Genomic DNA, 13,790 nt, shown 5'->3' on the forward strand with positions numbered 1-13,790 from the left:
GAATTCAATGTATATGAATTTCATATCTTCTCATTCGAATAATATCCACGCACTGGAACAGCTCCGGAGCATTAAAGATAAGGCAAGCAGCTCTGCACAGGTAGTGTTGTTGGTTGTATCCTTCTAATCACTTGCCTCCTCTGTCCCTCCCTTCCTAGATAAAAGAAAAAACAAAAGACAATGTACGTGATGTGCTAATGTGTTCTGTGTATAAATTTTGTTTGTAGTTTTGCAGTTTGTGAAGAATATTTTTGAATCAAGATTCATTGTACGTACACATTACTTTTGAATCAAGAATATTTTGATAGAAAAGCTTTATACTCTATGATCACATCCCAGTGGCAAAAATATTTGCTTAGTAATATTCTAATTGATTAAAAAAAAGTTATAGGTTGTATACTTGTAATTGCATTTAATTCCAACCAAGACACGAGGACCAATCAAGTCATGGCTTGAGGAGTTATTTTTGTTACAGGATAGGGGAGGTTATTTTCAGCTATTGCATTTATATCTATTGTAATAGAAAAAAATTACAGAACTTATGGATGACATTCGTGAGAATGTCTCTGTGTTGACACTGCTTGCTGGATATGATTGTAAATTCATTTGCTCATATGATATCAACTAAGCCTGTTGATCGATATACAAGACCAGAATTTACAGGTAAGGAAATTGATCATTTCTATTAAAAAATTGTATATCAGTAAGAAATTTCTTTATTGGTATTTTTTATTTGATAGAGAATGGGCCGTTGGCAATTGATTCTAAACAGGCTATTAATCATATTAAGAGGAAGTATGAGTTGGAGAATATGGAAATTGTGAACAAGGAAAAAGAAAAGGTTCGATATGATTTCCTGGTATTTGTAGAATGTAATTTCCATCAACATGTTTCTAATTAATTTGAACCTTTATAGGCTGACAAAGCCATTGCAGAAATTGAGGCAAAGTGTGGCCAAAAAATTGAAGAATGCAAAGAAGAACAAAGGCAGCAGTTGATGCGCATTGAAGATGAACACACGTTGCTCGTAAGCATAGAAAAAGTCTTGAATTTGAAATTATTGGCTGCTTAGAAATATTCTATCATTGCATTCTATTACATGGGATCATAAGTGTTCTGATTTGTCTTTAGTTATATTTTTAATTACTTAATGTTCTAATTAATTGAAAAAACCATTTTTTTAAATAAAGTTACTATCTGATTAGTATTTGTTAGAGATGCAATATAAAGTCATTCATGTATCGTTACCTAGCAGCTTGAGCTTTTTGGATAGTTTGTTAATGACATGGTACGAAATTCTCTATGACTATGTGGTCTAGAGATCAAAGCATTGAGGTGTGAACTTGAAGATGAGTGTCAGAAGCTGGAAGAGGAGTTGCATCTTCAAAAATCCAAAGTATGGAATACCCTGATATGATAAATTAATTTCTTGTCATAATTTTTATTATTATATTTATTCTTTGGAATATATTGCAGGAAGACAGGCAAAGGGCTTTGTTGCAGTTGCAGTTGAAAGTGATGAGTGACAAGCCCAAAGAGGACCAAGAAGTGAATTCAAAACAGGTTTACTTGTGTTTCAATCTATTTGTTTGTGTCTGTCTTCAAATGGATGCCATATTTGCTAATTTTCATGTTGGGATACCTTTGGTAGTTTGGTTTGATAGGATATTCCATTATTTCAGAGCTTCCTAATTTTGTCTGGTGATGGTGTGTTTTTACAAATGCTAAAATTAAGATAGACTCCATGCTATTACTTACTAGTAACTGTTTCCTGGAATTCTATAATTTGTTGTCTCAGACTCTCAGTCATAGCCTCTGCCAGGGAATAAATACCTTGAATTCAAAAAATCAGACACTGCATTCAAAGGCGGTTATTACATAATAACCGTCTTTGAATGTCGACCAGATGTAACATTCAAAGGCGGTTATTACATAATAACCGTCTTTGAATCTCGAGGAGATGTAACATTCAAAGGCGGTTATTATGTAATAACCGTCTTTGAAAATTTTTCACTTTCAAAGACGGTTGTTATAATAACCGTCATAAAAAGCAATTGCGTTTCAACGTCAAAGACGGTTGTTATAATAACCGTCATAAAAAGCAATTGCGTTTCAACGACGTTATATACAACGACGGTTGTAAACCGTCGTTAAAAGCACTTATTAACCGTCGTAAAAAGCCATTTTTCTAGTTGTGAAACTCTTTGAAGGTCTTCCAAAGACTCAAAATTAAGTTCGTAGAAGCCACACCTTAAAGGAATTAATTTCCATTGACCTATGGGTTTCCAAGAGCTTGGATAATTTTACCTGAGGATCTAAGGCTTGGATTGGTATTGTACCCTTTGAGAGGATGAGCCTCCCATGGAGGTTGTTCTTGCATTGGCTAAGACTCCTCTAGTAGTCGTCCTCTGATATTTTGATTGATATAATGTCCCCCTTTAAATAGAGCTTAGGGAATTGGTTGCAGAGGAAATAACAAGGCTTGTAGAGAACTTACGGAAAAGATTTGGTTGAGGTGGAACCTTTATGGCATCAAGGGAACTTTAATTAGATGAGAGAAAGAAAGGCTATGGGCAAATTTGAGTAGAGTTGGCCATGGCAGCAAGGAGAAAGTGCCGACAATGGCGGCGTTAGGGTTGGGTGGAGCCCCCCTTGAGGGAAAATGACATAAGGTTGGGGGGTGGGTTCTTTCGTAGTAGTTGTAATTAGCCTATTATGATATCTGTAACAAATCTATAACTGTACAAGCAGCTAGTTATTTCAAATACTTTCTGGCATAAATCTGCTTGTGTTTGCTTTCATTTTAGCAGAGTGTCACAACACTTTCAACTGCTTCAAAAATCACAAAATTTATCTCAAATTCATGTGGTCTATTTTAACTTTGTTCAATATCACATTTGATCGAACTTTGCATATCAACTATCAGCAATTGGGTTTAATAACCCAATTTCATGTTTATATGGTAACATATTGAGTTTTACCATTGTTCCTCCTAGTTTAATACTCCTCACCAATGGTAGTTGCTACATTAGGACACGCGACTCCTCCTATTTGTACTAGCTGAAACAATGGTAACGCATATTGATAATCTAGATCTTAAAAGATAGAGGGTATTGTGCAGAATGTTTGAAAACTTGATTCAAGAAAATAAATGATTGAAAATGAAAAATAACTCTTGGAGTAACATAATTCCTCTTCTCTCTATATTTATTGTGAATGTCATATACAAAATTAGAAATTAGAAACTTTTAGGAAAACAAATATCAGCAAGGTCTGTCTCTAAGGCATTACATATAAAATTTTGAACTACATCAAAAATACAAAATTGACTATGCATTTGCATCCCATGTTTGACCATAAGATCCACCATCACTTGATTGGTTTCACGAAAAATATGAAACTAGATAACATGATCTTTATATCTATGAATACCATGAATAGCCTTGACTAAATTTGCACAGGAATGCGTAGAGCAACATCCTTTTGTCAATATAGAGATTAATGACACATTGAAAATCTGAGTAAATCTAATGTTACGAAATCTCCTCCCCCAAGTTAGTCGGATACCATTAAAAATTAAGTACCCCATACCCCTGCAAATAAAATGGTACACCAACCTGTTTTAGCAGCAAAGTCAGTTATGAAGCAAAACACCTCCACAAGAGTAACAACTTCCTATATCAACCACTTAGCAACCATCACAATTAATAACCAGCCACTTGGCCAGGATCTGGTGGAATTAATCCATGCAACTTCTTACTGCCTCCAATTGCATGACTTGCCTTATTAGCAATGTCCCAATATGAGAATGCATATATGCTGCTACAATGTCATGAATCATATGACAAGCTTTCCACCAATTGTCAACTTTTCACCTAACTTGTTTAAAAACACACATGATTCCTACGCGTTGGTGTACGCCACCAATTTGCTTACAATACAACGCCAGAAAACTACTCCATTCCCTTCCATGATTGGTTAGTTAGATTAATGAACAACCATCGTTGCTAATCATCAACAAGAAAAATTTCGTGATTCTCGTTACCTTGAATTAACAAGCTCCAAGCTGCGAATATCCTTAGTCTCTAATGAATTTCATATAATCATTTAAGGAAAATGATTAATAAATAAATTAACCTTAATTTATTAAATGAATCACAAAATTATTGTGATAAATATTACGTTCATCGATCAAGATATTTTAACTAATTTTTAATTTTTTTTATTAATTGAAAAATTTATTTGAGTGTTTCATAAATAAACTTTTTTAGTAATTTCTAATATTTTTTAAATGTTACTTAAAATAACATTTTTTAAAATATCATTTTGTTTACTTCTAATTTTTTTATATTTTTTCTTTTTATTTTTAATATATTTATCAAATTTTTTGATTAATTTTTTAAAATAAATCATAATTATATTGTTTTTACATCATTTTATATTTAACAGTTAATTTTTTCTGAATATTTATAATTTAATAAGTTAATTTTTCAACTAACTTTAACGAATATAATCCAAAAATATAAAATAAGTTTCATTAAAAAAGAAAAAGAATTGGAAGAGTTGGCCGTGTAAATAATTTCCCAAGAATATGTAAGAGTTGGAACATAAGAATTTATCTTACCTTATTAGTATAATTTATGAAATCAAATAAAATTAGTAGTATTATTCATCAGTTTGGATTACTTACAATAAATGAAATAAAAATAAAGAAAAATTATTTTAAAATGGAAAGACATTTTAAATAGAAATTATAATATACTATCGTCCAATCATATTTAAAGTAACCTCCTTACGTTTTTATCGATTTACAGCTTAAAAATTATATTGATTTAAAGTTTTTTTTTTTTTACAGATTTACGGTGTAATTTTTTGTATATGTTGTTAATGAATGAAATTCAACTCTTTAAAATAAATAAGCAAATTACGCTTCCCTTAATATACAGTATATTATAAATTCAACTTTTTGAAATTTGAAACGAAGGACACAGCTTCCTAATTTTGAAAACAATTTAACCTTGAAGAACTTTTACCTGAAAAAACAAAATAGAAATTACCACATGGTGTTACATGTATAGAAGTGTCCAGTGATAAGTGTTATGCCACCCACTCTGTGTACATTGGTTCTTATATACCTAGCTAGGTTGATGTGTTATTATATAAAGACTCGTGTGTTTCCATTTCACGCACCCCTCCACAACTCATTGTTAGGAGTGCCCTTCCTCCACCACTAATTAACCATGTTCATCCAATTCCTCATCTTTTCCCTCCTCTTCACTCCCTTCACGATCATCTCCACCATAGCCCATGACACCGATGATTTTGTGCGCACATTAGACCGCAAAATGTTGGGTTTGGACGAAAAGAAAGAAAAGTTCATCCATTTCAGGTTAAGTTGTGTTACTTATACAATAAATAAGTGTTCATATGGAAAGGTTAATATGACACTGTTTTGAATTATAGAAATTATTTTACAAATATGTCTCTTTTAGGTTCTACTGGCATGACGCGATGAGTGGACGCAACCCTTCTTCAGTTGAAGTTGTGCCACCACCTTTGAAGAACTCAACCACGCGCTTTGGATTGGTGAACATGCTCGATAACCCTTTGACTTTGGGACCTCAATTGAACTCCAAGTTGGTGGGGCAAGCACAAGGGTTCTATGCTTCTACGTCACAAAGTGAGTTTGTTTTGCTCATGGCTATGAATCTTGTCATCACCGAAGGAAAGTACAATGGCAGCACCATCACTATTTTGGGGAGAAACCCTATTTACTATGAGGAGAGGGAGATGCCCGTGATTGGTGGAAGTGGCCTCTTTCGATTTGCTAGGGGATATGCTAAACTTAGAACTTACTGGTTCTCACCCTCCACCAGAGATGCCATTGTTGAGTACAATGTCTATGTTTTGCATTATTATTGATATATGTGTGTTGATATGCATTACTATGTGTACGTATACATGAGATCATAGTATTGATATGCAATACTATGTCTACGTATGACATTTATTTTGGTTTTATTTCTTTCTCACTATGGCTTTGTTTGTATAAATTTATCTATGAATTCAAAAAAAAAAAAGATAAAATATATTAACTTATACATTGGTGAAGATAAATGAGAAGGTTTCCAAAGTCGTCCAAGAATTAATTTTAAGTTATGGAAGAATCACAATTCATTTTACCTTTTTGGTTTGTTTTTCATATATAAATATTTTTATGAAAAATTATCCAAATGGTTAATTTCTTTCTTATTTTCCGCTTTTGAGACCATTATACAGGCGTTCACTCACTTATGGTGTTAATGTTTTCTTTTTTCCTCCTCCTCAACGCATCTCTACCCCTCACCTACGATGCATTTGTAATTTTGTGGTTGATGTGAGAATTAGAATAATACAAAAAGTAATAAATTATATTTATGATTTGCTCCACTGTTATGCCATTGAAAATAATCTTTCAGCAGGAAGTCTAAAATAATTTGTTAAAGCAATCATATGTTACTGTTTATTTTGAGAGAAATAGAGAAAATATAATAATAAATAAATGGAATTTCCAACGTTTGGATGCTCACAAAAATAAGGAAGAAAATATATTTTTATATAATATCACACAAAAAAATAACTTATATAAGACTTCTTTTAATTTTTTCTCTTTCTAAACAGGTCACGTGCTTTCTTTTCTATTAGTATTTCACATTTCGTCATTTTTATTTTCATCCTTTAAAATGCCATTATTTAAATTAGGTTGCTTCAATTATGTAGTAATAAATTTTCTATATCTATATAGAAATCCATAAATTTAAGTCTTGATACATCATTTTAAATATTGTAGGCAAAAAGTGGTAAGAAATTAAGGGGACTCCAATAAACTATGTTGGCAGCTTGTGGTAGTTGCTTATGCAACTCAAATAATTATCAGTCAATCTCAAATTAAAAGTAGTTACCATTCATCTAGGCCACTTTTGGAAACTTTTAACACTTGCAATCAAGATGAACGTAGAAGTTTCCCACGATAAACTTCACTAGTTAAGTGTTAATGTCACATAGATAAAGATTAAATAAACACTATATCTCTATCTTACCAAACAATAATAGATAAATAATTATTATTTTCTATATCTCACTCATATCCTTATCAAGTGTTTACACCTTCTTCAAAGAAAGGACAGATATGGCTTACATTTGCTTAACATGCAATAGACTTTGTAGGTCTTCTTGATCATTTTCAAACTTAAAAATACCTGTGCGAGGTTATGACTGGTTCGAATTCTAAATTATTTGATAAAAATATTTCATGGTATAGGGTTAGACGATGAAATTAGCCTTATAATGCGTGCGCTACCAACTTTGGGCGTGTATTTTTTGTTTGGGCCTTAAGCCCACATCGAGGATCTCCACAACATTAAGCATTTACTTTGGGTGTTCTATTATCTATCATCTATTTTTATTATAATAAAAAATAATAAAAGTCCTCTCTTAATTACTAAGTCTCTAAGTTAATTTTTTCATAACATTAGGCAAGTTGGGTTTTTGACGGCTCAACACGTGAGGACATATCTCAAGATTCATTGAGATTTTACATAAATACTTACACATTGCAAACTAATAACATTAATTTTTTTAATTAAGTGTTTAAAAAACTTTATAACTTGATCTTCAATATTTTATAATATTTGTAATTGATTTTCTGGAACTAGTATGATTGTCACAAATTATTATTTTTCTAATAGTTGTAAATTGTCATAGACTAATTTCAAAGCCTCAGTTAAAAAAAAATTAACAAATTTAATTGCAAATTTTTAATTTAAAAAACTAATTAAAATTCCCAAAATTGTTAACAACATACCGATGTATTAAATTATTATTTTTCATTCAACGTCTTAAAAAAACCCAAGATCTTAAAAAATGGGGTTAATTTTTACTAAGTATGCATTTTGTGTTTTAAATGAGAAGTATATGATTAAGCTAGAATAATTTGGCATAAGTTGATGTCTACTAAGTACTAAGTAAGGATATTATGCTATGCTGACACAGTGACACCGAGGTTGTCCTTCACACTCTTCTTCGACCATGCAATTGCATACAACCTTGGCGCCAATTTTCCACAAACCCAAACTGATTCCCCTCTCCCTTCAATTCTCCACCACCACCACCCTCTCTCCCTCTCTCTCACACCACCATTCCCAAAATGCACACCCCCAACACCAACACCACAACATCGCCACCATCATCCACTCCCTCTGCAACTCTCACCGTTTCTCCGAAGCCCATCATCGCTTTTCCCTCTCCCTCGCCTCGGCCTCCCTCCCCGACGAGCGCACCTGCAACGTCCTCCTCGCGCGCCTGCTCGCCTCTCGCACCCCTCGCGCCACCTGGCGCCTCCTCCGATCCCTCATTGCTTCCAAGCCCGGTTTCGTTCCCTCTCTGGTCAACTACAACCGTCTCATGGACCAGTTTTGCGGTGCCCATTTACCCCGCGACGCCCATAGGCTGTTTTTCGACATGAGGAATCGCGGGCATTGCCCAAATGTTGTTTCTTTCACCACTTTGATTAATGGGTACTGCTCGGTTCGTGCGATGAGGGACGCGCGCAAGGTGTTCGACGAAATGCTTGAGAGCGGCGTGGAGCCGAATTCCGTGACTTACAGTGTTTTGATTGGTGGGGTTCTTCGGGAGAGGGATTTGGAAGGTGGGAGGGAGTTGATGTGTAGGCTGTGGGAGAGGATGAGTGTGGAGGTGGAAGATTCTGTGAAGACTGCTGCGTTTGCGAATTTGGTTGATTCTTTGTGTAGGGAGGGGTTTTTTGGTGAGGTGTTTAGGATTGCTGAGGAGTTGCCGTTTGGGAGTTGTTTTTCTGAGGAGGTTTCTTATGGCCAGATGGTGGATTCGCTTTGCAGAGTTGGGAGGTATAATGGGGCAGCTAGGATTGTTTATCTGGTGAGGAAAAGAGGGTTTGTTCCGAGCGATGTGTCGTATAATCATGTCATTCATGGGCTTAGCAGGGATGGTGATTGTATGAGGGCTTATCAGTTGTTAGAGGAAGGAGCTGAATTTGGGTTCATGTTATCTGAGCATACTTATAAGGTACTAGTGGAAGCTCTTTGCCATGTGATGGATGTGGACAAGGCGAGGGAAGTTTTGAAACTCATGCTAAGGAAGGAAGGTGTGGACAAGACTAGGATTTACAACATTTACTTGAGAGCTCTTTGTTTCGTGAACAATCCCACTGAGCTTTTGAATGTGCTAGTGTTTATGCTTGAGAGCCAATGTCAGGCTGATGTGATCACCCTCAACACTGTGATCAATGGTTTTTGCAAGATGGGTAGGGTTGATGAAGCTTCTAAGGTATTGCATGACATGTTGGCAGGTAAATTTGCTGCACCTGATGTTGTGACCTTCACTACTGTGATTTCTGGTATGTTAGATGCCGCAAGAGTCGATGAAGCTCTTGATCTGTTTCATAAGGTGATGCCAGAAAATGGTTTAAGACCTAGTGTTGTGACATATAATGCTCTTCTCCGAGGGTTATTCAAACTAAAGAGAGTGAGTGATGCATTGATGGCTTTTAATAATATGGTAAGTGAAGGCATTACTGCAGATAGTACCACTTATACAGTTGTGGTAGAAGGGCTATGTGAATCTGACCAAGTAGAAGAGGCAAAGAGTTTTTGGCACAATGTTATATGGCCTTCAGGGGTTCATGATAATTTTGTTTATGCAGCAATTCTGAAAGGGCTGTGCCACTCCGGCAAACTTAATGAGGCTTGTCATTTCTTGTATGAATTGGTCGATTCCGGGATCTCTCCAAATATATTTAGTTATAATATTTTGATCAACTGTGCGTGCAATCTTGGCTTGAAAATAGAAGCTTACCAAATTGTTAGGGAGATGAAAAAGAATGGGCTGACTCCTGATTCTGTGACATGGAGAATTCTTGACAAGTTACATGGCAAAGTGAGGAAGGACATCCATTCTGAAGATCCAACCATGTCAACAACTTATGAGGGACATGACATGGAATAAGTGGGGATAGAAGCAAATGGAGTTCAGCTTGTACTTTAAAACAATAACATAAAATTGTGGTTTGGCTCAGAGGGTCGAAAGTATGAACAAACAAGAGCTTTGAAGTTTGAACAACATCAATGAGGACTGAGGAGCATTAAACTAGAAGGACCAATGGTAAAACTCTGAATTTTCCCATATAAACAGTAAACTGGGTTATTAAACCCTGCAGACAGTTGATATGCAAAGTTCGAAAAAATGTGGTATTGAACAGAGTTGAAAGAGATCATATGAATTTGAGATAACTTTAGTGATTTATGAAGCAGCTAAGAGGGCTGTGACACTCTGCCGGAAGGAAAGCAAGCACAAGCAGATTCATGCACTATAAAAAAAAAACTAGCAAACAGTCATCAATTTGAAATAACTAGCAACATTTGTAATCTACAAAAAGAAGGCTACAATAAGTTTAGGATTTTATTTTTATTTTCTTGCAAAAAAAAAAATGAGATAACTTGCTTTTTTCTTTCCCATTTTTGGCAAATGATTTTTAAGATGTATGTATTTGAAAAAGATAATAAGTTAGTGAAATGAGACAATTTAACCCGGACTTATGATTTTGCAGTGTTAATAGTTCAAATGAACAACCTTTAGAAAATTTATAATAAATTTTAGATGAGTTGGTGAAAAAGATAAATTAGTCATCGTTGTTGTTGAAATTATGGGTTGATGATAAATTTATCTTTTTTCACTAACTTATCTAAATAATCAGGAGTAGTTTACAAACTTGGTTTACAAATAACATTAGCTTTAAGCTACCTTTAGAAAACCCTATAATTTCAACATCGATGAGTAATTATAAATTTATCCCGGACTTTTGATTTTGCGGTGCTAATAGTTCAATGGAGCTAATCTAATAGAATTGAAGTTACTAAGTTTAGGTTATTGGTGACGACTTTGCACAAAGTTATAGGTTTAAATTTCATTTCATTGCTATCATTATCACTAAAAAAACTGATGGGTAAAATTTTTGCTAGTGCCATACCTATTGGGATGCTTGACGTAGACAAAAGTTAGATCTGGTTACCTGGTTATACTGAAGAAAAGAGAAAGGAAGAAGAGGACCCATCAAGTTGTTTATTTGATATATTCATTTTGTTAATTAATTAAACGGTTTCATTTATTCCCCTTAATCACAACTTCACAAACAAAAGAAAGACATTGCCTAGGTTCTGTTCCTTCCGTATCACTCGTGATTCCTCATTTAAAGACACTGGTCATTTTACTGTCCAACTTGGTCCCGCTTCTACAGTCATTTGATGTGTATTCGCCTATTTGTTGGTTTGTGGAGAAACTAAAAAAAGCTGTTTGTTAGGACTTAGCACGAGGGACTAGTCCTTATTATTTTGGTATTGAAAAATCATTTTTTGCACTTTATTTTAAATACATGTTTGATTAATATTAATTATTATTTAATTTCACATAGCTCAAGTGCGTTTAACTATTTAAAATTAATTTTATCACAATCATGTCTACCCGACTTCAAGACAAGCCTAATTGAAGTTGGGTAATGATGCCCAATATTATAACTAGGTGTTAGCTAGCAATGTTTATAGTAAATGTTCGCTTAATCCACTTGCTTGAAAAGCTTTTCAATTGTAAATATTTGCACCCAGCTTCAGCCTTCAAAATAAAAAATTGTTCAACATTTGCACTTGCAAAATTTTTCATAGTTTGTTACTTTCTATCTAAACTCTGAAACAAAATCAGCGTACGTGCATTCAACCCATCACACAGGTTTGTGCACTTTCCGTTTAGCTTCTTGCCATGTTCATGATTTTTCTCAGGAACTAATTTCAAATATTCCTGGCCTTTCAGTGATTCAGAAATTTTCAATTTTTTCTCATCATGTAGTAGAAGTTCTAGATGCTCAAATTTGTTGCTTCTGCAGTAGTCCTTATAATAATATGTTTCTAAGTAAGTATAGTGGTTATGATGGGGACAAAAAATGCTAGTCTTGGAACTTGGTAAGAGTCTTGAAACAGTTTGTCTCTGAATAATAACAGTACCAGTACTCTCCAGTCTCACGGTACTATTACCTCCACACAATGAAAAGCATGCATTGCCTTAAGAAACTTTAACCACTACTTCTACCTATCCTATGCCTTTTCCCTTTAGGCATCTGTCTCAATAATTTGTTCTTTATCAGTTTCTTCCTTTTATTTGTACAAATGACAAATGAAAAGAAAACTAAGCATAGTACCTCCTTTTTTTTTTGTTAGTAGCTACTAATAAGTAAAACATGAGAAAGCGTGATCATCTTGTTAGCCTTAAGCATAAACCATTGAGGAAAACTAAACTTTTGCCTTAAGAGTCACTTATCAGAGGAAAATTGTGCAGAAAAAACAGTTAAGGTGGCACACCCAAAATGGTTATTCATCCAATAATTAACACATAATAGCATCTTTAATGGGAATTGATTATGGAGTCCATCAACTTAAGAACTAGTTCTACTATTGGAGTATTTAACATGACAGTCGCTTATACAAACAGCTATTAATTCTTAATTGTTTTTCAAAATTGAAACAATTAATTATAGGCCCCATTTTAAGTTCTTGAGAGTTACACCATTAAAGAAAAAAATTGTTGAAGTCCTTTAACCCTGTGACCTTGTATATGGCCCCAAATTTGAGTTACACGACTCTACATAATTGCACCATTGAAGACTGTTATTAAGCCTAATGACAAACAATGTGGCACTAAACAAGTAGGATTTGAATAATCGATCTCTCTTTTATTTTTTTTTAAAATGGAAATATAATGATGTTTTTTTTAGAGAGAGATATATACACACATACAAACCACTCTTTTTCTTTCTAATTGTAAAACACTTTCAACTAATTCACATTCATTAAGAAAAATAATTAATTTAATTAATCATATTAAATATGTCAATTAATTATGTTATCATTTTTAAAATTATTCTTTTCTTATCTTTTTTATTTACTTGATTATTTTTTATTAATATTTAGAAAAAGAATAATTAAGTAAAAATATAAAAAAAAATTAACATATTAAAAAATTTATAAAAAAACAAATAAAATTCTAAAAATAATCTTATAATTTAAAACAGAGGGAGTAACTTTTATGCAACCCTGACCGACCGAGTCTATGTTTGAAATTTAGTTGAATTCAACGTTAATTGATTTTCAAAAGAAAATTACAACATAATTGCTTTGAAATTTTTGCATTGAAACACACAATCTATGATTACAACACTAATCCAAACACATCATGGATCTGCATACAAAAATCTGTGTAGGATTGTCTTTAGTTTGTATCCAATATTTTTTCAACTTGTAATTAATTTCCCTGGCGTGAAGCAAGGTCACAGGCCCAGGCACTGGACCAGCTATATTCTCAGTTTCCCAGACTGGAAACTGTTGAGAGATTCGCTGCCTCAGTAATAATTACAATGTTTCTTGCTTTGAAGCAAGCAAAATCCAAAGCCTGCAAATACCTTATTCACATTTTTGGTCATGCCAAGATCGAGTGGCTCAGTTTTCCAGCATCAACAGTGGCTCATGAACTAAATTGGGTAGGCCTATCAAGAAGGTAATTCATGCAACATGCATGCATGATTCTTAGTATTGATTAAACTCAGCTTGACAAGTGAGACAAATATTGCACATATATGATGCAGCTAAAATACGTGACCACTCTTGGATATGTGTAATAGTTTCATATGCAGAAATTGACATTTGACAATACACGCTACAAAAGCCGTGTCCAAT

The 13,790-nt window shown here is 33.7% G+C and overlaps 2 protein-coding genes and 1 long non-coding RNA gene across 3 annotated transcripts; all 3 read left to right on the forward strand.

Annotated features, from left to right (window-relative positions):
• The first annotated feature begins 52 nt into the window (after window positions 1–52).
• On the forward strand, window positions 53–1,855 carry LOC121173911 (uncharacterized). The gene is made up of 4 exons (XR_005889532.1): window positions 53–841; window positions 917–1,027; window positions 1,320–1,396; window positions 1,477–1,855. It is a non-coding gene; the product is annotated as an uncharacterized lncRNA (long non-coding RNA).
• A 3,333-nt stretch (window positions 1,856–5,188) lies between these two features.
• Window positions 5,189–6,021, forward strand: LOC100305740 (uncharacterized). Its single transcript, NM_001249134.2, is given in 2 exon segments — window positions 5,189–5,389; window positions 5,493–6,021. Coding segments are annotated over 2 exon segments (579 nt in total). The 5' UTR covers window positions 5,189–5,240; the 3' UTR covers window positions 5,923–6,021.
• Window positions 6,022–8,008: 1,987 nt separating this feature from the next.
• On the forward strand, window positions 8,009–10,595 carry LOC106796792 (pentatricopeptide repeat-containing protein At3g18020). The gene has a single exon (XM_014770284.3). It carries the CDS (start codon window positions 8,068–8,070, stop codon window positions 10,018–10,020), a length of 1,953 nt encoding a protein of 650 aa, XP_014625770.1. The 5' UTR covers window positions 8,009–8,067; the 3' UTR covers window positions 10,021–10,595.
• The last annotated feature ends 3,195 nt before the right edge of the window (window positions 10,596–13,790 follow it).

Source organism: Glycine max, chromosome 18 (genome assembly GCF_000004515.6).
Source record: "Glycine max cultivar Williams 82 chromosome 18, Glycine_max_v4.0, whole genome shotgun sequence".
Classification (NCBI taxonomy): domain Eukaryota; kingdom Viridiplantae; phylum Streptophyta; class Magnoliopsida; order Fabales; family Fabaceae; genus Glycine; species Glycine max.